The sequence below is a fragment of the Vombatus ursinus genome, unplaced genomic scaffold (assembly GCF_900497805.2).
Source record: "Vombatus ursinus unplaced genomic scaffold, bare-nosed wombat genome assembly UNPS02014848.1, whole genome shotgun sequence".
Classification (NCBI taxonomy): Eukaryota; Metazoa; Chordata; class Mammalia; order Diprotodontia; family Vombatidae; genus Vombatus; species Vombatus ursinus.
In genome coordinates, this window is record NW_020954626.1 from 3551039 (window position 1) to 3577658 (window position 26620).

Here is a 26620-nt window from a genome sequence, read left to right on the forward strand (position 1 = left end):
ATATTTGTTTTTTTTTTTAAGTTTTGAGTTCCAAATTCTATCCCTCCCTCCCTGCCTTTTCCCACCCTGAGACAGCAAGCAATCTGATATAGGTTCTACATGTGATACAGGTTATATACATTATGTAAAACATTTCCATATTAGTCATTTTGTACAAAAAGATTAGATTTTTAAAATGAAAATGAAAATAGTATGCTTCGGTATGAACTTGTTTTTAAAAAAAATTTTGATAGCTATACTTCAATAAAATTGGTTTCCTTCATAATCTTATGTATTTCATTTTATGCATTTAAAAGCATTATTCTGAGAAGTCCACAGGCTTCACCAGACTATGAAAGGGGTCCATAACACACAAAAAAAATAAGAATTCTTCTTGTAAGAGGAAACCCCATTAGTTGAGTCCTTTATGAGTTATTCCTGATTTTTATTCAAATACCAGACATAAGACCCTTGAAAGAGCTTATAATATACCTTAAGATAAGTGAAGAGGGAAATATGGCTACGTTTTAGAGGGGACTGTGCTTGGTACTAAGACTAAAAAAACAAATCCCTCTTTTCTACCAGTTACTTTTACTGAAAGAAATCACCATTTACTTCAGTTTGAAGAGGAAATAGATCAGGCTGAGGAAGTCAAGGAAATACCTACACTCTGTGTAATCAAAAGAAAACCATTAAAAACTATTATTTTTGATGACACAAGAATATATCATCACTGATTTAGAGCCAGAGAAGAATTTTAAGTCTATCTATTGCAACTCATTTTATAGACAAGGAAACCCAGACCCAGAGAGATTAAGTGACTTGCCCAGGGTCACAAAAGATAGTTAGCAGAGCCAAAATTTGAACCTAGAGCCCTTAATTCCAAATAGAGTACTTTTTCCACCACATCATGATGATGGGAACTTATGTTCTAAAAAGCAATTTCATTTTCATTTGGTCAAATCTCTAAGGAGCAGCTAGGTGGAACAGTGGATAGAGCATCAGCCCTGGAGTCAGGAGGACCTGAGTTCAAATCAGCCTCAGACAAATAACACTCACTAGCTATGTGACTTTGGGCAAGTCATTTAACCCCTATTGACTCACCCAAAAACAAAAATCTCTAAAAACATTTTTTCTTTTGTTAAAAACACAATTCAGAAGGCACTATCTTTTCATATCCTAAGAATGACATTCACATGCAGATAAAATATGGAAGAAATTAGGTCAATAGTGTCATTGATTTATATAACCCTCTCAAATAAGTGAAATAAAATATCAATTATCTTTAGGAAGGTACAGGGTTTCAAGTACAGTTAATGAAGTACAACATTCCACTTGTGTTTAGGAAAATCTAAAGCAATCCTTCTTCCTGATAATGAACCATTTATGCCTGTGGATAAACTATTCAATCATAAAATTGGCCATGTCTCACTAATTAGGAGGACTGTATTTCAAATACGTGATTAGGAAGGAAAAAGTAACTATTTGTACAAAGGTGTTCATGGCTTTGTTGTATATAATACCAAAACTCAGGAAATCACCTAACTACCTAATGTTTAGAAAATGTATAAACAGCTCATAGTGTAGCAATACAATGGAGCAGTATGTCACCATGTAAAATGACAAATACAAATAGTTATATCCTAAGCACCTACTACCTTACATAAATGCTAGTTGGAGTAAATAGCATACAGTGAAAAGGTATAGTTATTTTAAAAATGTAAAAGGAAAAAAAGACCAAGCATACTACATACACAGACTATAACTGAAAAAAAATTCGATGTATATACGTAAGAGTATATTCATAAAGATCAGAAGGAATTTAAGTCCCTGATATTAGTAGCTGTATATTTAAATATATTTTTTATCATAAAACTAATGAAACAAAATATAAAGGGGATAAATCCACAAAGATTACCAGCATTTCTGTATATTACCAACAAAATACAGCAGGAAGAGAGAGAAATTCTATTTAAAATAACTACTGAAAAACATAAAGTAGAAAAATATTCCACTCCCTCATTTCTCTAATTAAAGACCTACATAACCCTTTCCAGTTCTCTGTCTTTGCCCCTGCCACTCCCACACACTTCAAGCAATGAAAGGGTGAACTTGAGGTTGAACTGAAACTGCTGTCATGCAGGAGAACTCCTTATAATGGAAAGATACTAAATCATTGTAAAGTTAAAAAACATCAAATTAGAAGTTAGAAGACCTAGATTTTACACAAGCATGGCCACTAATAATCCATATGGCATTGGACAAGTAACTTCACTTCATATTCCTTATCTGGTTTGATTAGGTATTCACTAATGTCCATTCCAGCCCTAAAATGCTATGATCTTATTTATATTATGATACAGAAAATATTTTTTAAAATCATAAACCCACTTCCAGATTCAAAAATGAAATAAAAATTTGAAATCTCTACAACTATGCTGTGTGTGTGTTTAAGGTGCAGTAGAAAGAAGACTTGGGATTAAAATTCTCCCTGCCACTTACTACCTGTGTGATGTTGAAAAGTTGCTACCCCTCTTTGGATCTCAGTATTTTTAACTATAAAATGAAGAGAATTGGCCATTACTCCATTGACAGACCCATTAGCTTTCATTTTTTGCCACCGCAAAGAGCAGCAATAAATATTTTTGTGCAGAAAGGACCTTTTCCACTTTCTTTGATCTCTTTGGAGTATAGGCCTAGCAATAGTATAGGTGGATCAAAGGGCACACACTGCTTAGAGACAGTTTGTGTAAAATACCAAATTGTTTTCCAGCATGTGAAATGTTGCATGTACTTTCAGGTGAGGTCACTGTATAATTAGTTATACTTAATTGTTTTATTTTGTTATAAGAAACTTCTCATGAAGAGGGACTAAATTATAGTCCAAGACCAAAATGCATCAGTAAAACTATAATGGTGGAATAGGAAAAAAAATGCAACTTTTTTCTTGTTACTATTTTTACAAGACCTATAGAAATGAGAGCAGGAGTTCTCTCTTCTGAGTTGCAACAGCAATTAAACAAAGTTGCACATGATACTGATGAAGCAAGTACAGAAATAAGCTGCTATGTTGCTCTCATTACTAAACATATTTCTGCCAAGTATTTGCAGGAAAGCAAGTTTTGTTTTCAAGCCAAGATATTTGACTAAAAAAAAAGTTTAAAATTTTTTTACTCTAAGAGCCATTGATAGAATCACTGCAAGACTTTCTTTTCTCCCCATCCTCAATGAACACATAATTGGGGGCAAAATATAAAGGGAGTTGGATTAAATAATTTCCAAGATCCCTTCAAGCTTTGGATCTATTTATGACCAAATGCACACAAGTTTACTGATGTTAAATACAATATAGTCTTCTTTAATATTTTAATTGTAAAATAGTGTCTATTTTAGATCACTGTCACTTAAATGAACTAAAAAAGGGAAAATTCTCATAACTCCAAGGTTCTGCTAAAAGAACCCAATGAAACTTTAAAAATTCTTTATTTTGGGGAATTTTCTAAATTTCTTATTTTTTTTTTTAGCAAAAGGAAAGAGGTGGCAGAGACAACTTTTTTTTTTTGCCATATTTTATCCGCTCTCTGCTTTTCTGAAAAAGCAAGTTATGAATACATGTCCAAATCTCTTTAAATAATGATCAAAATAATGATTCATATTTCAAACCATGCTTTAATGTTTCAAAAATGTATGCCTCACAATAGCTCTGTGAAGGATATAGTACAGATATTACCTCTGTTTTACCGTTAAAGAAACTGAGGCTCAGAAAGACTGAGACAGTGATGGTTACTCAGCTGGTAAATGTCAAAGCTGCGATTAGAACCCAAGTTCTATGGTTCTTCTAAGTGCAGCCTCTTGGCAGCTCACCATAGGCTCTCACCAAAGATGACCTCTAATAACAAATCTCTTCTCTTTATTTTACCCTGCATAAAAATGTCATCTGATGCATTCCTTAACAGTAGTTATAAATGTCTCATTTTATTTCTAATCCATGCACTGCCTATTTGAGTGCCATGTGTATGTATACCTATGTACAAGACTGGAAATCAAATTGATGACTCATACTTAACAGGACCTTAAAATGATTAGCATCTCATAAGATTTAGAAATCCTATTCTCACCTGTCTCTTCAATTCTGAAAAAAGACAAATCAAATTGACATTGTAAATAGTTAGGCTTTTGGATGCTATTATAGACTTCCTAGTTTTATAGATTTCTACAGGCGTGTTTCAGTATATCATTAGTGGTCACTAAAAGTCTAACTTGATTTGTCAGAAGCAGATGAGTCCATGTCCTTTTTCTTAGTTCACTTTTCAATGATTCATATGAATTTTGGCAATGGCTGAATGTTACTTGTAGCTTTTAAGTTAACCCACAGCAAAATAAATAAATAAATTTAAAAATTAAAAACAAATTCAATGAATAAAGCCCAGTTTTAGGGCTTAACAATGCAACATGATACCAGTCAGGAAAGCTGGGTTCATGAATAGGTTTCAGCCTACCTGTGTGACCTTGGGGAACTAATTTCTGCTCTACAAGCCTAGTTTTCTCATCTGCAAAAGAGACACAATACATGTACTACCTAACTCACAGGGCTGTTGTGAGAAAAGTACTTTGTAAATCTTAAAGTGCTATATAAATGTGAGACTATCTTAATAAAATAAGCTATTTGCTTACTGTAACTGGCGTAGAGGTCTTGTGTTTTTGAAGAATGATGTACATTGTGTGAAACATACTGTTTCCACAAGATTACACAAAAAATGATTATATCTTGGAGATTTGATGTGTTAGAGATACATAAACATACAAATGATTTTTTAAAATATTCTAAATGATGGTAAGACTTTTTCTATGAAGGTAAAAATAATTTTTGCAAATAGCCAAAAGTCATTCAGAACTATAGCTAGTGAATTAACTGGATGAACAAGACTCATTTCATGTTTGTTTCTAAAAGAAGAGAAAAACAACTCAATTAATGTGACTGCTTTTCTTGTGTGGTTTGAAAGCACTCCTGAAGATAGCTCCAAGAGATCTTAATTCGAGTTTTAATCATTAGAAGTCATGGATAGCCACCCAACATAACCATTCTGAAGGCCAACAGTCACTTGGGTGGTATAAACCATCTAACTCATCACTTCTAGTTTCACCTCATAAGTCTGGACTTGTAGTTAGGAGTCCAAGGTTTAAATTCCAGCTCTTACATTTATAAGTTTTCTGAGTGTAGGCAAGTCATTTAACTCTGTGCCTTAACTTCCATATTGGAAACATGGAAATAATATTTGTGCTATCAATCTCATAGGGTTTTCTGAGAAAAGTGTTTTATAAACATTAAAATATTACACAAATATGAGTTATTTTTAGTAATGTTATTATTTTGGCAAGTGATTATTATTAAGTGGTTTTTCAGTTGTGTTCAATTATCTGTGACCCCATTTGGGGTTTTCTTGACAGAGATACTGGAATGGTTTGCCATTTCCTTCTCCAACTCATTTTATCGATGAGGAACCAAGGCAAACAGAGTTAAGTGACTTGCCCTGGGTCACACAGCTAGTAGGTGTGTGAGGCTGTACTTGAATCTCATGAAGAGGTCTTCCTGATTCCAAGTCCAGTGCTCTATCCACTATGTCACCTAGTTGCCCCAGCGACTAATTAGCACCCTCTGTAAATTATGATAGGACACGATGTAACTTTTTGAGGAGCAGTTCCTATTCATTCACCATCCGCCTCCTGTATGAGATTGTTTTGTTGCTTTATTAAATACATGAAATTCTGTATCTTACCAAAAACTGAATGGGGGAAAAACAACACAGAGATGAGCAATATTCATGAAAGCAAGTATTTTGCTTTGTAGCAAATATTCATAAAAGTAATACCTTCCAGTTCTCCAATTTTTTTAGCAAATACTTTCAGCTGTTTCTTCAATTTCCGGACAGTCTTGTCCTGTTTTTCAAGTTGTTCCATCAAATCCTAATGATCAAAATGAAAGACAAGAGATGAGGAATAGAAAAGACTCCATTCATATGCATGAAGGGAGAAGGCACAATAAGTCACAGAAACAGCAATTATTAGTTATACAAAAAATGAGGGGAGGCTCCTGAAAGGTTGGATGGTGGCTCTCCCCACCTGGCTAACACTGTCAAGCCTGTAAAATTCTTAGACAATAAAAGCCAAACTTCTTAAACACTTTGGACATTCAAACCTTAGGCAGCATGATGGAAACAAGGCCTGAAATGATAGCATTTTAACTAGGTCCCGTGCAGATTCAACAGTAGTAGCATGATAACAAAAAGATGTACTGTTATCACATTTGAACATGTTCTAAAGGGAAGTAAGAATGAAAATAAATTTCTCTAAAAGTACAAGTAAGAGTCTTTGGGGAAGTTTTAAAGAAAGATTGAGCTTCTTAGATGTGTTCTCTTTTGACTCAACACATGAAAGAAGGTAGGAACCACCCTCAGGAAATGTCAGAAATTATTTGAGAGCTAAAACTTAAGAGAAAGAAATAAGCATAATAAAAAAAATGGTGAAGAACTCTTCTGATTGAGTTCAGAATTGTTCAAAGTGGCAAAGTGTAGGTTAAAGAAAAGGGGTCACAGCCAGATGGGCTTGGTGACCCTGGGCAAATCTCTGCTACTCTCAATGGTAGAGAAGGTACTGACCTGCACTGGTAAAAAGAGTTTCTTATGCCAGTAAAATCATCAGTCCAGTTCTATCTTATCACAGTCATACATTTACTGTAATATAAACTCATTTTGCAATAAATAAAACAGATGTTACTCATAATATTTCATATGCAGCCCATCTTTTGAAATTCCTCCAAAAAGGCTTGGACATAGAGCAAAAGGAAATGGAAGCAGAGCTAACTGTGGGCTTAAGATAAGCCCCTTTTCTAGGTATTGCTAAGCTCTAGTGGGTTTCAGACTTTACAAAAGGACAAACTGCCAAGAGTCCTTTTTTTTTTCTTATACCTTATACCTTTCTTATACCTTAAGGGGACTCATGATAAGAAAAAGCCAAGCAAGTGAAAAATAGAAAAGCAGGCAAAGAGGACAAAAGACTGTGCCTGGGAAGATAAGTCAGAATTAGGGCAGGATCCTAGATGGGCTTTCTATGCTGAGTTCTGCCATTGTGGGTTGAGCTGAGGGCCATCAGGTGTTAGCACTTCTCAGAGAAAGGCAAACACTAAGGGGCCAGGGAAAGAATCTCAGAGCTGGCCAGTGGCCATCCCAGATGCGGGAACAGAGCTGTATGTGAGGCTGTCTTGCAGTGACCCCACCCCATCCTCAACCCCATGCTTTCCCAGGGACAGAGGGAGATTTTCTCACCATTACCCATTCTACTCCCTGCTTGTTTCTCTGTGTCTCTCCCTTGTTTGGCTTTTTCCTATCCACAAACCCTTCAACGTCAGGGTCCAAAAATAAGAAAAAAAAGTACTCTGGGTAATTTACTTTCAATAAAGTTGAAAACCCTGTGGAACTTGGAAAGCACATGTCAAGCTCTTTAGGAAGCATTCCAAAAGATGGACTACATGCAAGGAAAGAAAACCATATCATATGCAAGAGGAAAAAAAAGATAAAAAAAAAGACAAAGAACCAATGGCCTTGATTCTAATTATAACTAACTTACACATAAGAATCAATGAAGATGTTATTTTTCACTTAGTTAAGAAGAAAATGTAAAGGAAGAACTTCAGGGAAAAATCAAAAGAAGGGCAGTCAAGGATGTATGGAGTTATTAAGAAAGCTGTAGGAAGAGTAACTTTTTGACCAAAAGTGAATTTAGACGTCAGATTTCTCAAAATAAGTATTTTCTAAAATTTGAAAAAGTTCAGATGCACATTTCAGATTTTATTTTCTTTTTCAAGTCAAACTTTGTTTCCATCTCATTTTAAAGACTAGGGTTAGTAACAAAGCAAACACTAAAAATGACATATATCAGATAGACGTGATGCCACTCGCTAAGAGAAAGCTGTGGGGGAAAATAGGTTTGTGAGACTGTCTGAAGAGGATTTCCTTGGAAAGAGTGGGCAACAAGCCTGCTGTTCTGTTAGCAATCCAGAAGTAGCAACAAGACAACAGAAAAACACAATCTGTGGGATTTACATACAATCATCCGTTTGTAAAGTGAAATCCGATATGATTGATAGTCCTTAGGGTCATCTGCATATAATTCCTCAAAATACTGAAAAAATAGGCACAATTGATGTTTGCTTTTATCTTTGGGGGATTTTAATATCTAACCAAAAGCAACTTAAAATTATTTTAAAACAAAAGTACTGAAACCTCACATTCTCAAAAGACAATATTTGCAATTGCTATATACCAATGGTCCTCTTAACAACTAGTTATTCTGATTAGGTGTAGTAAGATTCATCAAATGTACTAAATATATTAACTTATATGTGTGTGTACATTTACACACACACACACACAAATGGGTGGGGAGTGGTAAACCCTGAAATATACAGATAAAAACAGGCTAGGGCCAGGATCATGTTTTCCAATGGGTAGCAGGGACCAGTAAGTCACCTGTCTTCCCTCTCCCAGCCACGGTAGCAGCAGGCCTGGGCACAGCCTTCACCTACTGGGGATGGAAAGATAACTGTAATGATGCCTCTTCTGGACCAGGTTAGACAAAGTGGCAAAGAGCAGCGGCAATGTTCTCCCTCACAGTTCTCTTCTGGGAAAGAGTTAAGTAATGTGGGAGTGATTTGAGGGCTATGTTCATCAAAGCCTGAAGGCCCAGGTGTACATGGAGGGAACCCTTGGGAGGTATAAACAAGCTCAGGAACCACCAGTGTCTCAGTACTGCTCTAGTGCAGAGAATAATAATTTTGAGCATTCTAATTTGTTTATATTCTGATCTCTCTTATCCAATAAGTTGCATAAAGAGAAGAACACAGTTGACCTAGACACTGAGCCCCCCGGCCAAAAAGTAAAGTCTTAATAATTTAGATCTGTGATTTAAGTTAATCTCTCTGAAAGCAAGTAAGCTTTCCCTCTGAAAAAGTAGCTTGCTATTAATCAAAGAAGTGTTTGAGCTACAAGGGAATAAACAAAGATATTTATAATATAATGATATTTTTCCATAAGCCACATATCACTTCCTTACTTTATGGTAATATACTTGTAAAAAGATACTCATTTTACAAAAGTTATGATGACACTGAAAAGGACAACTATTTTAGGCAAGAATTTAGGCTCCATTTTGTTGCTCAGAACCAGGCAAGGGGGATTCACTTCACTGAAACATTGCTTTAAAACATTTCTTGGGGCAGCTAGGTAGCGCAGTGGCTGGAGTAGCAGCCCTGGAGTTAGCAGAATCTGAATTCAAATCCAGGCTCACACACATAACACTTACTAGCTGTATGACTCTGGGCAAGTCATTTAACCCCAATTGCCTCGCCAAAAAAAAAAAATCTTTTTTTCTCAAGAATGTGAGAAATTCATGAGTATTAATATTTTTAAAGAGATGTATTTAATTATAATTTTTCTTTAAAATGTAATATTTCTTAAAGAGATTTACTCAGTTATAATTGACTTTTTTGTGTTTTATGGACTCCTTTGACAGTCTGGGCTTATGAACCCTTTCTCAGAATAATGCTGTTGAATGTATAAAATACATGGGATCACAAATGAAATCAATGATTTTGAAATACAGTTATCAAAATATTAAATAAAATAAATTCATAGACCCCATGTTAAGAACATCTGACTTAAGTACTTTGTACCATGGGCCATGACGGAGATTTCCACTCACTAGCTGAATGAAAAATGAATATTCTCAAATTCTTAGCTCAGCTTGGATCTTAATTCTTACTTCATCTTATCACTAGCGGTGTTGACAGGTGGCTACTTCATGGGCAATGGGAATTAAAAGCCTGCCATACTCTCAGATGACAGCAGTCATACAACATGGTACAGAATCTTCTTTGACAGGATGACCAATAAGTCCCCTCCAGCTCTAAATCTATTGTCCTCACATGCCTTTCAGTTAGAGAAAACAGCATAAGTTGAATGCACATAACAAATTAAGTCTAGAGTGCCTCGTCAGGTGTGGCCAATTTCTTGCCTGTCAGAACCATAAATAATCACTTCAAGTATCAATGAGTTACAAGACACATACAACCACTGAACAAGTATTTTTCATTCCTAAAGCTACAATTCAGCAATATTTTACTATCATACGTACTGTATGACTTCTAAAATGAAATAGTAACAGTTTGTGACCACAAAATCTTTACCACAAGGTAAAGCATTGTCTGATTTGAAGAATTTAAGTATCCCCAGAAGTATTCACACAGGGCACAGACCAAAGTGGGCAGAATAGCCACTGGTGCCTTACCAAGTTCTCATTGGTCAGCCGGGTAATCTCATGCTGCAGGCTGGCTTCAATGCGGGCCTCGGGTGGTAACTGTAGGTTCTGGGCCAACAGCTGCTGTTGGCGATTATTCTCCTCCTTTAGACTCTGGATCTCACCCCGCAATGCCTCCGTTTCGTTGTCATGGCTCTTTTTCTGGGACTGGAGCTGTGATTCCAAGAGTCTATATAGTCAATAAGGGAAAAGAAGCTTGTTATTCTTATTCATTTGTTAATTGCTCAGTTCACACTCAGGATAATATTCAATTATTGATTTGTGAAAGGGGGGGGAGGAGAGGGGAGAGCAGAGACTCTAAGTGATTCAGTTTGCCCTCTGACTAAATCAAACTCAAGAAACCTAAAACAGTGACCAGAAAGGAGACTGATGCTTTGATAGATATTACCAAACTAAAACTGAATGTTTTTCAATACTGCAAATACACTGTAAAAAAGTCTGAAAAGCTTACACATTCTAGCTCATTTTGAAGGCATTAACATATTAGACAAAAAGGACTAAGAACTGTGAAAAGTCAATGAAACAAATTGGCTTATGGGGCATAAATCTTGGCATCTGTATTAACAATATAAGGACTTCTGGGAAAAAATAAATTTTTTTCAAAGCCCAACATTACCTCAATAGAGAAAAAATCTGCAAACCCCTAAATACTACTTGGCGGGGAAGTGTCTGTATGATTAAATATGCATTTAAGTATTTCATAAATGATCACTCAAAATGAAGCTTGGGTTTGGGGTCCCATTTTACTTTTTTGTTTCCCTAAATCATCTCTCATTTCCAAAGGATGGTGAAGTCAGGAATAGGAATCTGTCAGTCTCAAGAAACACAAATCAAAGTAGGTACTTCTGAAATATGTCCTTATTTTTAGATTTGTTCACCAAGCAGACAGAGCCACACATGTCAATCACATTTCCTATCCCTTACAAGAGACAATGTGAAGGTATAAATATTAGAAATATCAATAAAGGAACTAATGTGTCATAGAGCAAACAGATGGACACTTGTAAACAAACCGTCATCTTTGTTTAAACTCCTATAGTTAGAACATTAAGACAGAAGAAAATATAGTATATTGCCTTTACTATTCCCCCCATCCCCTATTATTACATCTCTATATTTTTGCAAACATAAGAAACAAGACTATGTTAGGAATTTATTAACAAAATGAAAGGAAAATATTATTAGGTTAAAAGCATCCCCTATAGTCCCAGTAGTTATTAAGGTTACTATAGTCTGATTAATAATAGCATATTAAAATATTTGATACTTTTGGAGACTACAAAAATTGAATGAGAATTTTAAACCATCACATTCTATAGTTATTGATTGTTTCATAATTAGAACAAAACAAAATAGCACTTGAGCAGCAGCATTAAAAATGTATATGGCATATATATATTTCTTAGAGTATTTTTACAAACTTTCTCTTATAACTATCACTACGAAGATAAAATTTTTGTTTTGAAAAGCCGCTTTTTTGAATGTTAATTGTTTTCTCTTCAAATCTACATCGGCTCAGCATGTCATATTTGATGGGTTAATTCTATGCGGTAAGCATTTTGGATTTCATGACTATAATTCATAATTATATAATCCTAATTTATAATTTCATAATTTGTAGTTTCAAATACTAAACAGCTTCCATGTTAGTTAGAAGATAAGTACTATAGGCACAGTAGCTTAGACCTATCTTGCCAACACCTTACTGTTTGTTTTTTTATTAATTCAATCAACAATGAGGTAATTTGGTCTCATTCTCAGGCATGGGAAATGACATCTATATTTACAAGTGTCTCAGTCTCTTCTTTTAACAGCATCACATAAGAAAGTGATATGTCTGATACTTTGTTGTGCTTTGCCTATGAACATAGTTAGTGCATGAAAGAATTAGTGGTTAAAGAGGCCCTGTTTGTTAGTAAGAAAACAGGAAGTGATGAACATTCCATTGTGAGGCAATACACATAACCTGTTGGCTTGTTTTAACCCTTCATAAACCAGCCACAGCTCTTCATCCTCATTCAGCTCATGGCAATCCATAGGAAATGGTCTTCCAAGCCAAATGAAAAATGGAAAACACAAAAGGGATACATGATGGTAATGAGATGATGGTATATGAAGGACAAGAATAGCAAATATTATTTAACATTCATTATTGGGATTGGCATATTGTCTTGACCACAGATGACAAAGTTACTACACATATTAGCTTCGTTATTTAAACTGGTTTTAAAAAGAAAACAGACAAATCATATGCAAAACAGGGAAAATTATAAAGATATTAAATAAAAAGAGTCCTTTCTGCTTTTTTCTTTATGAAATAATAATGATATAAATAAGAAACAGCAGAATATAAGAAAAAGGTAGACTCTGAGTTTCTGAATACAAGAGAAATTACATGCGGCACACAATATTAGACAGATTGGCTGCAAAAGAACAAAGGCTTTAGCAGGAGTGGTAGCCTGTGGCTGTAGCATGAATTCCTGGGATGAATGAACTGCTTTCGTGTCCTCAATGGGAACTGTAATCATGAAGAACTGCCTCAAAGTTTGTGCAGGAATGGGATGGGGAAAGCATGTGGTTTGTACATGCACGCGTACACATGGATTAACTATAAATTTTAGTCACTACAATCAAATTATGAGGTTCAAAGAATGTATAAAGGTACAATGGTACTTATGCATAGCAGCATTCTTCCAATCTTTGGTATGCGTACCTATATATCTCCCGATATATTGTATAGCCTATCGGGAGTTCTAAAAGTGTCAGACTACAACATTCTGGAAGCATAAATTTGTAACAGAGTTACAATGCTGCCTGTCCTTTCAAGATGGTACATGATGTAACTGAGGGAACCTTGTAGCTGTGGAAAGTTTTGGCATATGGCTAAGTTCATGGTCCTTTATTTCAAGTTTTATGAGGTTGTGAAGGAATCCTGGCATTGGCCCTTTTTCTTGTGATCTTATGAGCTATGCAGAGCCTAACGAAAGTGAGCAAGGTATTACTAACTTCTTGGTGGCAGAGTTTCCTCTACTGCTGTCAAAACACACACACACACACACACACACACACACACACACACACACTCTCACACTCACACATCCTCTGTGTAGGCTTCCAAAGATAAAACTGGAGTCAGGATTTTCTCAGCCTTGCTTAGACCAGTAGAGGGGAAAAAAAGGCCTCGACCTTGGTCATGACTGACTTCCTCTTAAGCAGTCAGGTAAGGCCACTAATGAAATATGAGTCAAGAACCAGATGTAGAACAAGGCCTTTACCCCTTCCAATCAACATGTTCTAAATTTTAGTAATGACTTGAAGCTACTTACAACTTTAGCTACTACTCAAAATCTTCAAAAATAACAAATATTTAACAATGGAAACATAACAATTACCAACCTGCTACTGTGATTTCAAATACAAATACTATTTAAGAACCAATGCTCCCCTTCAGGCAAAGATTTTCCTAACAACTCTTGTTAGTAATTATTTGAATTTGTATCCTCAGCACCTAGCAGAGTACCTGTCACATAGTATGTACTTAATAAATGCTTGCTGATTGATTGATGCTGCTGCTACATGTTTCAGATGAAATTTTAAATGGGAATAACTTAGAAAGGTTGGGTCTAGTCTGAAATAAATAAATAATAGACAAAAAATTATTTGCTATATAAAAAATGTGAAACAGTGATTCAACAAGCCAAAATAAATTACAGAACCAAACCAACCTGTTTGTTTCCTTCAGTCCAATGTATGCCTGTGCTATTTCTCCTTTGTCCTTCATTTTCTGCACATCTTCTAAGAGGATTGTGGAATCTGTCATTGTATTCTGATGCAGAGAAAAGTATTTCCATCATGAGAAATAAAAAGTTTGAGGTTCTCCAGTAGGGGAATTTTTTATTTAGAGGACTATACTGAGGGACTGGCTCCTAATCTGCAAGCTCTAAAATCTCTGCTGCTAGTCTCTCTGGTGTCAGTGCTCTGCTTCAGGCTTGAGGCTAGGGGTTTTTCACCTTTTGTGTGTCATGAACCTCTATGGCAGTCTGGTATAGCCTATAGACCCCTTCTCACAATAACATTTGTAAATATATAAAGTTAAAATACATAGGATTACAAAGGAAATTATATTATAACAGTTATTTTTAAACAAACTCATGGACCCCAGGCTAAGAACTCTTGCTCTAGAACCAATGCAACACCTAGACAAGGAACACATTTATATCTATAGCTATCTCTATCTATCGACAAAACTGAGATATAGGGATCTATCATACAGCTCAATAGCAAGTCAGTCTTGCTATTGGTTCCACTTTGACCCTGTACTCTTGAGTCTAGTGCCTAGACTCTTTCTTTGCTCCTGTGACCAAGCCTCTATCTTAAGCACCAATCCAGTAACTTTGTCCTACCTTGGCACACTGGTTGGACTGTTCTTGTGGGGCTTGGTCCTGTCTTGTTCTCATCATCTTCTGCAAAACCAGAGACTTGTTCCTGAATCCCACCACCTATTATTGCCAGACCCTTCTGATAACAAAGCCTTGTTGCCTGTCTCCATCAAACTTCTATCCCCTCTTTGTCATTCACTTTCTAATCAGCAGGGTCAGCTATTATCTGTCTCACTCCCTAATGCCAATCTGCCTGCCTAGATATTTGCCTGTTACCTGCTGCCAAACTCCCTTGATATTACACCCACCTGTCTAGACTTTGTCCTTTTATCCATGACTAACACTTTATTGGATCACCTGCCTTGTTTAGCCTCTACTATTGCTATTCTAAGCCCAATAATGATAGTGAAATGGAAGTCCCAAACACCTAAAACATATTAGAGCAGTCATGATCCCTATATGGAGAATCATTGGCTTGCCTCTACAGAATACATAGCACTTTAAATCAAGACTGTATTCTGAAAAGTGACCTGGCACAAACAGGAATTAACAATTTAACTGAATCTACAAAATAAAAGGCTCCATTATTGTTTATTTTTCTTTCTATTATATTTCAACCACTTGGAATGAATTTTTAAAAGCCTACAGAAATGTTGAATCTTAAATGAAAGCACATTACCCATTTCATATCATTCTAGAAGCTCTTACTTGGAATACTGTGATATCAAAGTTGCCCTACATTTTTTACTTTTAAAAAGCACAACACAACAGGAAAAGTTGTTCTATCTAAGTAGAATCCAATTAACATCTGAATAGCCATGACGTATAATTTCCATCAGGAAGAGTTTCTGTAGTGATAGCCATTAGGGTGAGCAGAATGGCAATGTCAGTATTGGAGAAAGACTTTAAGGCTGGCAGGCCAGGCTCTGCTTCTAATCAATGCAGAGCTGGTGGAATTGAAAGGTTAGAAGAGCACACATTTTTCATAGAACATATCTCAGATTCAGAATCTATGCCCAGTTCTGCAGGTTCCCTACTAGCATTCAGTCCACTGAAACAATTATTGACTACTATGTACCACGTATTAACAAGCGATAGAAAAAGGTCCACCGTGCTCTGGTAGAGGAAATAATCTATGCCCTAAACTGGAATCCTCTGTTACCCATAGTTCTCCATAAACTCCCATTATGGAATGGGAGTTGATCAGAAATTAGTTTTTGATTTATGAAGATCTTCTCTTTTTGATAAATTGAACCAGAAAACATCTGTTTCACATGATAAAAAGTATTTGTGTACTGAAATGAGAAGAGAGATATTAAAAAATTTTTTTTAAACCCTTTACCTTGTCCTCCTGGAAATCACAAATTGGCAAGCATAAAAGAAGAAAATAAACTCTTACTTCTACAAATAAATACCACCAATGACTCTCAGAACAGACAAAAGTAACAGCAGAATGACCATGATTACATTTCTCCTAGGAACCCAATGAAGTTGTACAGAATAAAACCCGCAGATAGATATTTTATACCCTTTCAATCTAAGTCTGAGAAACAAGTTTTGTTTTTGTCTTTAATCTGAGTTTAGTTTCTTCATCTTTTGGATTTTTTTTTCAAAATCGTAGAGTCAGAATTCTGATTTTTAGAACAAGTTATTTCCTGGACCAAAGCTGATTACTGGGGCTAGATACCATCCACAAGGAAGGATATCATGTATTCTTATAGGTATCACAAACACATGATAGAATATCACCTCTATCAAAATTCCTAGCAATAATGCCTAAGCACACAAGTCATTTTAGATTTTTAAGTACCATCTCCTAGGGTCAGGAACTATGCTTATTTTACTTTATGTGATGCTTCAGTAAAATATGTGGAAAGGCTTCTTAAATGCTTTGGATGATGATTCTTCTATCATAGTTTCTAGTTAGCAGTACTAGGTTAATATACTTGTTAAGGCATATACACTGATCCATTTTCTTTTCTTCATTCAACACACTTTTATCAAGCACTTCCTATGAACACCATAGTTCTTGCCTTCAAGGAGCTTACAATCACTGCTCATATAGATTTATGCAATACACTGCTAATTGGACTTCCTGTTTCAACACATTCATTTTCAAATATTACCTTTAAAAGCAAAACAATAAAAAAGTCTATGGAGAATTCCATTATCATATCCAAGTGGTAGATTTTAAAATTCATTTTTAATACCTCCCACAGAAGGTTATGAGTCATTCTACTGATGTCAACATTTTTAACATGAAAATTTCCTCAAGTAAGAATGCTAAAGAAGGCTTCACTTTAAAAGGACTTTTCTTGCAAGTGTGCTCTATGAAACTTTCCACAGCATTTAGAATTTCACATGTTCCCTGACCAGCTTAAGATTAAAAAAAGTTCTTTTTTTTTTTCACTTGCTGTGTTTTGGCTACAGAAGATCTAACCATGAGCAAATCTATTCAGATACATCTTCCAAGAGATAGAAAGTAGGGGAATTGGCATGACAATTTCTTTTTCTTTGTGATTTGGTGGGCAAGTTGACCTCGGATAATTTTCTTATCCACTAACACTTACCTTAGGTTGAATAGCCTCTTTCTGGCTCACCAGCTGAGACCTCAGGATGAGGACTTCCTCTTTTCTAACATCCAGTTCTTCACTGACTGAAGTCAGCTGCTCCATGAGGACTCTGTAGGCAGGAGCACCTGGAGCAGTCACTTCCGGAGCACCCTTTTCACTGAGGGCTTTACGTAACTCATTCAGCTCATTCTTTAGTTTCTTATTTTCTGATTCCAGTTCTTGACGCTACATAAAATAAAGTCATGCCATTTAGATTCACGTATTGTTTGTATACTGCCTTCAAGCTGGCATATTAGAATTATGTTGTGAAAGAACACCATGGTAATACTCAAATGGCTAAAGAGGAAATGCCTCCCTCTAGTCTATCTGGAACTCTATATGGTGGAATTAAAGGTGTTGTACATTGAGTAAAGTGAACAACAGTTTGCTTCACAGCCTATAACTCAAATTCCAGTGGAAACTATGTTCCAGGCCTGCCTGCCCTGGGTGTGGTTGGAGCACAGACCTGAAAAGCCTGCTCTGTTCTATAGTGACCTTTGGGTGTTGAATCTAGCCATGGGGTTGTCCTCAATCTCAGGAAACCTAGAGAGATTGACTGGTTCTTGGTTCTATCCAAAGTCCAAAAATAAAGTTGAATAAGCTATTTCCAGTTAACAAGTTAAAAATGGTTAGCTCCTTGAAATATTTACCAATGTTCTCTTTGGTAAAAATGATGTGGGAAAACAACACACTTAAAAGTTTAGGCTGTATCTAAATGTCTAGCAAAAATATCTTCAATGAAACTGATAGAAACTTCTGACTTCTGTTACAGAAGGTTATAGGAGAAGAAATAAGGAATCGATCTAGATGAAGAGAAAAATTGTGAAGGTCATTTTGAGGGATCTAAATTTGTGCAGAAGGTCAGATAATTGAATTTGAGTAGGAGAAATTTGGGATCATTTAATAATACACTGGAGAGCAATTTGAACTACAGGAGAAGAGAGATAGATCACTCAGAAGGGCAAAATCTGAAAGAAAAAAAGCATTAAGAAATATAGGCCTGAAGAAGAATTCAGAAGAAAAAGGAGAAGGTAGTTGTAAAGCAAGGTAAATAAAACAACTAGTAAGTACAAAAAGAAGGTAGAGAAGAAAAGGTATGGCTGGTCAAGTTTTATTGACAGAAAGGAAAGGAAGTTGGTTATAGGCCTCAAGATGTTAAGAGATGATGAAAGACTGTAAAAGTTTTAACAAGGTGCTTTGGAGAGGAGAAATTTTTGAACCCACTGACTTGGTTGAATGGCTGGACTCAAGGAGTAGTCATTAATGGTTCAATGTTAACTTGGTAGAAGGTCTTCACTGAAGCACCACAGGAATCTGTGCATGGCTTGGTGCTGTTTAATATTATTACCAATGCCTCTGATAAGGCAAAGGTGGTATGATTATCAAATGTGCAGAGGATACAAAGCCAGAAAGGTTAGCTTACACACTAGATGACAGGATTAAAAAAGACTACTATAGATTAGAACACAGCTCTGTAGATTTAATCTAATATGATGAAATTGAATAGGGATAAATGTTAAGTCTTTGGCTTGAGTTAAAAAAAAATCTCTATAAGGAAAATGCGAACGAGACAGGCATCCATTTGTCTAAAGATGATCTGGGGTTTTTAGTGGACTGCAAACTCAATGTGAGTTAGCAGTGTAACATGGGAGTGTTAATGTGATTAAGCTTCCCAGAATAAGAAGGTAATAGTACCACTGTAACTTGACCTATTGTATTCATTTCTGGTGTAATAGTTTAAGAATGACATTGATAAGATGAAGAACAACCAGAGAAGGGCAGCCTGGATGGTGAAGGATCTGTGAATGCTTAATCTAGAGAAGAGACATGACAGCAGTGTTCAAATATCTGTCATGAAGTTTAGAATCATTCGGTTTGACCTCAAAGGAGAAAACTAGGAAAAATTAGGATAAGATGCAAAAAAGTAAATTTAAGCTCAATGTCTGGAAAAACTTCTTAATATCTCAGACTCTGTGAAAGTATAATGTGCTATGTTGGGAGAAGATGGTTTTCTTCTCACAGGAGGTTTTCAAGTAAAGGCTGAATGACCCCTTATTAGGTGTATTATAGTATGGACTCCTTTCATTGTATGTAGGATGGATTAGAGGTTGCCATGTCCCTTTAACTTTAAAATTATATGAACCCTTCACAGTGTATTTGTTAGCAACCAAAAAACCAGTTTTCCCTCAAACTATTTATCTGTGGTGTTGCAGCAATATACCACATGTAAATCTGCGAAGTTGTTGGGGTACAACATGACATGTTGGGGAGGTGGAAGGAAAGGAGGCACTGCTTCATCAGTCATTCATGAATTAAACTTTGTTCTCATCCCTCATCTCCTTCCCTCACTACATTTTAAACATACTCATACACACACACACACACACACACGCTCACACACATCTATGTTCACTCCAGCGTAGTTACTACTATCCTTCCCTTTTCCCATAATTTTCCCACTCAAAAATTGGCAGAAGAATGAGGAAATTCAGCACAAAGTGATATCAAAATCTTTATGATTACAATACACCAACCACAGAGTGTTTGGAAACACTGAGGTAGACAAGCATCTAAAAATGAACTAGCTTTATAGTGTTTAATTTAGCACGTATCATAAATAAGATTTCTTCATGAAGTTTAAATATTTAAAGCTTGAGAAGCCATCTTGAGATTACATCTTCCTATCACAAACTTTTAATACATTATATTAAAGCTACTTCTTATTATGTTAGTCATAACAATGGAGTTACATGAGTGAATTTTAGGTTATTTTTATACTCTCACAGAGAATCCTGGAACATATGTCATTCGGTTTCAAGTTCAAATACATTAACAAAGGCTTTGCACTTTAGGCTGCTGTAAAGAATTTCTTTATATACCACATATATGCATGTGTATATATACATGTACATGTGTGTGTACATATGCATGTCTGACACACATATACATGTGTATATCAAACATGTAGAGGACACTTAAGGCTAGAATAAAATAGATCTGCTATTCTCTGTTCTCCTGGCCTATTCAAGCCCATCTTACCAAACTCCTATGTACTGTAACTCAAGAACAAACTAGGCATGCACTTTGGCTTACCCACCCAAATTGACTTTTAGGGGTGATAATTCAGTATACATGGTTGGGAGTATTTGTTTTCCTATGCATATTAAGGGATCGTCGGTTCTAGGCAAAACTATGAGGTCAATGAAATTTGTCTTGTTGGTTTTCATTGCAGGTTCCTGCCTTTTCTGGCTTACATAACTCTCAGGACCACCCAGGGTTTGATGTCTCCCAAAAACTTTTTGGGATTTGAATGATATTCCCTTAGAACCAGACTTTCTATACATTCCAAAATAATAATTGTCTAATCTAATTCATTAACAAACATGCTAATGAAAGAAGGTTAAAGAGAATACCCACTAAGCTCTCTATCCCATCAGGATAGAGATAATAAGTATATCTTAATAGTGGCCTTCTTTAAATGATACCCTGACTTTTTTCTAACTTAAAGGGATGGCTCCAGTGATAGGAATTTCAGGTGAGATAGACTGGGAGGATGATGCCACGGCAGCTCTTTGTGATAAGACCACAATATCCTGTGGCAAGTGGGTCCATGTAGCGACAGATCTGTAACATCATATGTAGCAAGTGCATATTACCAATAGATACAGCAGATTTCATAGAAACTGGGGCAAATGGTTGCATGAACGAAGAATAAAGTTAATTCATATGTGCAGGAATACATAATTAAGTGTATCCTTGATATTCAGGCTCATAGGCATAGCAACTGCAAAGTTTGGGGACTAAAAGCTGAAAGGCCTTATGAGGTAAGGTGGGGAATACAATTTAAATGAAACCATAGGGAATACAGAAAACTAATTTAATTTTTTTTATCCAGGGTTAAATTTAAATGGATTTTGCTGTAATTTAATTGAAGGACATAAAATTTCAAGAACTAAAATAGTAAATATTTCAAACAAATCATACATAATGCTTTATTCCCTATGCAATTTACATGATTCCATTTATATGGGTTGTTCCTTTCACTTGGGTGTTTCAGGAGTTGAGCAAAGGGATATTTATAAGTGATAAGTCTCTATAAATCATCCATCTCAACCTTACCCTGCCAATGTCTGATTCCATGTTAACCCATCCCTTCTGATGTGTCTTCTGGAATGCCTACTTCATAATTAACAAACTTCTCATCTTAAATGTCTTCCTTTGTTAACCTATCTATTTTCAGGAACTCACAGAGACCTGGCTCCCTCTGACAACACAGCTTTTGTGGCCACCGTTTCCAGTACTGGCTACACTTTCTCTCATAGACTCAGGCTCATGGGTCTTGATGGGAATATACCTTGCTCCCCATTGTCACTTTCAGACTCTCTCTATCACCATTACTCAGTAAACTCTACTTCTGTGAGGTTCATGAAATCCAAATTAATCACCTAATGCAAAACCCCAGACCATTTCCTCAATGATTTCAGTGCCTAGCTCACAATCCTTGTCTTCCACCCCAACTCTTGCCTTCATACTAGGGGACTTCAACATACCCATTATATTCCCTCAAATACTCCAGCTTCCCACTTCTTCAATCTACTAAGTTCTCATGACCTATTTCTCCACAGCACTTCAACTATACAGGGAGATGGTCATGCCCTTGATCTTGCTATTACCCACAAATGTTCTATTCTCACATTCATAAACTCTAAAATTCCTTTATCTGATCAAAATCTTATCATTCCATCTTTCCCTGTATCTTATGACCCCCCACCCTTCTGTTTTTCATCCTCCCTATGACTTCCAATCCCTCTTCACCTTTGTTTTTTTCTCAATCATGCCTACAACTGGTTTCATCCTCTTCCCTTCCCATCTAATTTCTCACTGGTGGATCAGTTCAACTCCATATAACCCTCCACTCTCAAATCGTTTGCCCCACTGCCTATAGCTAACCACACCTCACCAAACCCCTGATTATGCTATCTATCTCCTTTGTTCCTATTCACATGTCACTGTACAGACTTGGAGGAAGTCATAAAACTGTGTTGAATGAGTCCATTACAGATGTGTGTTATTCAGTCTCAGCTAGGCCCTTTATCAGAGCAAGGCTATCTTTTTATTTCTCCATAATTGATTCTATTCCACTTTCCACAGAAACTCTTCTAAACTTTCTCATCTCTTCAAGCATTCCAGAGTAACTCTTTCCCCCTACCCTCAGTTAAGAATGTGACCTTGTATTTCACAAAAAAAAAAAAGCCATTTCCTAAGAGTTCTGTCTTCCCTTCTCATCTCATATTACTCAGATATCTTCTCCAACTATCTCCTCCTTCACTCTAGTCAAATGAAGAGGCTAAGACTTGGCCTTTATTGCCAAGGGCAATTCCACACAATCTTGATCCCAATTCTTCTTGGCTTCACTAAGACTGCCTGTGCTATTATCCCTACTCTCTCTATAATTGTGCATCTCTCCCCATTTCTTCTTCCCTACTGCCTACAATCCCTCCCATGACTCCCTTTTCCTTGAAAAAAGAAAAAAGAAAAAAACCCTGTTGTTTGATCCAACCATAGCTATTGTCATTCTATATCTTTTCTCCCTTTCTAACTCCATGAGAAATCTGTCTACACTAGGTACCTCCACTTCTCCCATCTCATTTCTAAACTCATTTTAATCTGTCTTCTGATCTCATTCAACTGAAGCTGTTCTCTCCAAAGTTGCTGATGACCTCTTAATTGCCAAATTTAAAGACCTTTTCTCAGTTTTCACTCTTCCTGACCTTTCTTCAGCACGTGACACTGTGAAACAGTGAACTGACACTCACTTCTGGATATGCTCTCTTCACGAGGTTTTGCTTCTTCTACCTGTCCTACCAATCCTTCTCAGTCTTTTTTTGATGGATCTTCATCCAGAGTATGCCCACTAACCATGGATGCTCCCTAAACCTTTGTACCAGGCCTTATTTGCCTTATACATTATGTTCTTTGGTGATCTTACCAATTCCCATAGGTTCAATTATCACATCATCCCTATGCAAATGGATCCTTGGGCTCACAACATTGGTGTTATCCTTGACTCCTCACTCTTACCCCACAAATCTAATCCACTGCCAAGTTTTGTTGTTTCTACCTCCATAATATTTCTTATATATGTCTCCTCTCCATTTACACAGCCATTATGTTAGATCAGGCCCTCACCACTTTTCACACAGACTATTACAATAACCTTTCAGTTAATTCCTATGACTTAAATCTCTACTCATTCTCATCCATCCTCCACTTAGTTACCCAAGTGATTTTCCTAAAGTGTGACCGTGTCATTCCCCTGCTCAAAACAACTTGCCTGGCTCCCTATTGCCTCCAGCATCAAATACAAAGTCCTTTGCATAGCATTTAAAGCTTTTCATAACCTATCTCCTTTCTTCTTTTCCCATCTTCTTATGTTTTACTCCTCTCCACACACTTTATGATCCAACTCCACCAGTCTTCTTTCTGATTCTAACACAATACTCCCCCTCCTGTCACAGAATCTTCACACTGAATGCTCTCCATGCCTAGAATGCTCTGCCTCCTCCCCTCCACCTCTTAAAATCACTAACTTCAAAACTCCAGTCAAATGCTATCTTCTATAGGAGGCCTTTCCCACCCCTCTAAGGTCACGCTTCTTTTTCTCTGCTTATATCTTGTATGTATCCATTTATCTATTAGAATGCAAGCTCCTTTACAACCATGGAAGGTCTTCCCCTTTCTTTGTGCCTCTACCACTTAGCACAGCCCTTGGTTCATAGAAAGCACTTAATAAATGCTTGTTAACTAGCTGGAAAGTTTTGTTATTCATCTAGCAATAGTTCCCTCTTGCTTTCAAAGCTGTCAAAATTACCTTGAGTGATTCATATTCCAGTTCAGCACCTCTAATTTGAGGTCTTTCTTCTTCCTAGGAGAAAATAAAGTAAAACAACGTTTTCTTTGCTCTTTAATCATAATTCCTGGTATGTTTACTTATCCTGAAGGACATAGTTTGGTATTTATCAAGAATTCTACACCAATCTCTATAACTAGTGTTGGTGACTAATTTGGGGGGAGGGAGTAACTGTATTCCTTTTAAACCTTTCTCTAAAGGGAGATCACAGACATCCAGGTAAGAATCCAAACACATTGAGTTTACTCTACTTGTTTGGATGGGCAATGTTGACATTGGTCAACCGATGGTGGGTACCTTAGCCTTGCTTCGGAGCACTTGCTCCTCCTTTCGGTCCAGTTCATCCTGCATGGCTTGCTTTTCCAGCTCCAATTCAGTTACCCTCTTCTGGAGCTTGAGGAACAAGGACATATCCAGAGGTGCCTTCTTCTCACTTGGTTCCTATACCACAAAACATGTCATCATCAGTGAGGATCAAGAGAAAAAAGGAAAATAGAAACTGTATCAGTCAGCCAAAACATATCCTTCAATATGCCCAAGAGAAACTGCTTCCTAAACCCAGGTATATATAATAGCAATCAATGGAGTAATAAAGGTGTACAATTCAGCAGCATTTCTTAAGTGCTCACTATTTACAAAGCACTGGGCTAGCACAGTGGTGAAGAAACAGGTTAGATAAGAGAGTTTCTGTTCCTCCAGGAGCTTATAGTCTACTGGAGGAATAGAAGAACAATACAGGTCAGGGACAACTTCGTGGGGGGAGCAGCCTTTGAGGTGAGCTCTAAAGTATGAGTACAACTAAGATAAGAGAAAGAAAAAGCTAACAAGGAACAATGTATCTTGGGGCCATCAAATGTTTTTTTCCCTTATTCTTGTTTTTTGTTGTTTTTGGTTTTTAAGATTTTTTCCCTTAATGTAGAGGGGAAACGATTTAATGGGATGTGGGGAGGGGAGATATATATATATATGAGTAAAATTTTCTTTAAATATTTTATATAAATTTACTTTCCTATTAAAAACAAAACTAGAAACACTAAAGGTAACTATTTAGATCAAATGACCAAAGTGATCCAGCAAGCCCCAGCTTTTTAACAACTCTACTCTTTGGCGGACTAGGTATAAGTCATGGAATGCCACAATCTGAAGCATAAAAGTTGAGGGTCCCCTAAAGAGCAATGGAGGGGTATATGGTGGATGTGAGTAGGCTGCAACATGCTATCAATTAAGAATTTTTATTCTTAGCTAAACTTTATATAGGACTTTAACATTTGCAATGCACTTTACAAATATTGTCTCATTTCATCTGACAGCGACTCTGGAAAGTAGGTGCTATTACTATTCCCATTTTACATATGAGGAAAATGAGGTAGACAAAGATTAGGAGACTTGCCCAGGGTACCATGGCTAGTAAGTGTCCAACGGAGGGTATGAACTTGGGTCTTCCTTCCAGAAATCTATCTACTGCTCCACCTAGCTGCCTTAGCAATGTGGCAAAAAAAAAAAAAAATGTCATCAGAGAAATGTCTGACCAGAAAAGAAAGTGGACCAACTGCATGACAAGAGCAAGGAACATCTGGTTGACAGTCCATGTGCTCCACTGAAATCCACATAAAGACAAGAGCTCTGGAGAGAAAAGTCTTGAGTCAAGCATGGGGCATTTTCAGGACACGGCGTCATTTACTCACAAATAACCACGCCTCTAGCTTTTCCTAAGTCCTTCTTGCTCAGTCCAAACTGGACAAGTAAGAGAGGCAGGGGGGCAGCTAGGTGGCACAGTGGATAGAGCACCAGCCCTGAAGTCAGGAGGACCTGAGGTCAAATCTGACCTCTGACCAAACACTTGACACTTACTAGCTGTGTGACCCTGGGCAAGTCACTTAACCCCATTGCCTAACAAAAACAAAAAACAAACAAACAAAAAAAGAGAGAGAGGCAGGGTTTGAGGTCATGAAAGGTACAATTATACACAAATCCCTGATGTTAGTTAATCTTAAAAAGCCTTCTTATAATACAAACAATTCTTTTGGGATAAAAATAATTAATCCTGATTCATCTGTTTCATGAGTTTGGGTCATCATTTACCATCCTAGGTTTTCTTTCTATCCATCCACAATAATGAGTCTGTTCAACTATAAACTCCAGAGAGCCCTTGATGTTCCCCCCTTGAGGACTGAGATCATAACTTACTCTTTACAGTCGTTATGGGGAATGACACAACTTCACGGACGTGACACAGGCTTAGCATTATGCTTATTTACAAGCCATCATCCATTCTAGGCCAAGGAATTAACCACTTCTGAAGGCCCATTTTACAAAAAAAATTATTTGTTTTAAAGAGACTTTTTTCTCTATTTTGAACAAAATGATGT

The 26620-nt window shown here is 36.5% G+C and overlaps 1 protein-coding gene across 4 annotated transcripts in view; it reads right to left on the reverse strand.

Annotated features, from left to right (window-relative positions):
- MYO5A (myosin VA) overlaps nt 1-26620 on the reverse strand; it is a 227318-nt gene that overhangs the window by 25041 nt on the left and 175657 nt on the right. Inside the window, exons 26-33 of one of the 4 annotated variants that reach the window (XM_027840787.1) lie at nt 24549-24692; nt 24213-24266; nt 17300-17527; nt 14076-14176; nt 12317-12397; nt 10321-10519; nt 8083-8157; nt 5850-5943 (exon numbers count right to left, since the gene is read on the reverse strand). In XM_027840787.1, the coding sequence (XP_027696588.1) occupies nt 5850-5943; nt 8083-8157; nt 10321-10519; nt 12317-12397; nt 14076-14176; nt 17300-17527; nt 24213-24266; nt 24549-24692 (976 nt within the window). The remainder of the gene's footprint in view (nt 1-5849; nt 5944-8082; nt 8158-10320; nt 10520-12316; nt 12398-14075; nt 14177-17299; nt 17528-24212; nt 24267-24548; nt 24693-26620) is intronic. The other 3 variants (XM_027840789.1, XM_027840788.1, XM_027840790.1) reach the window with 3 other exon arrangements.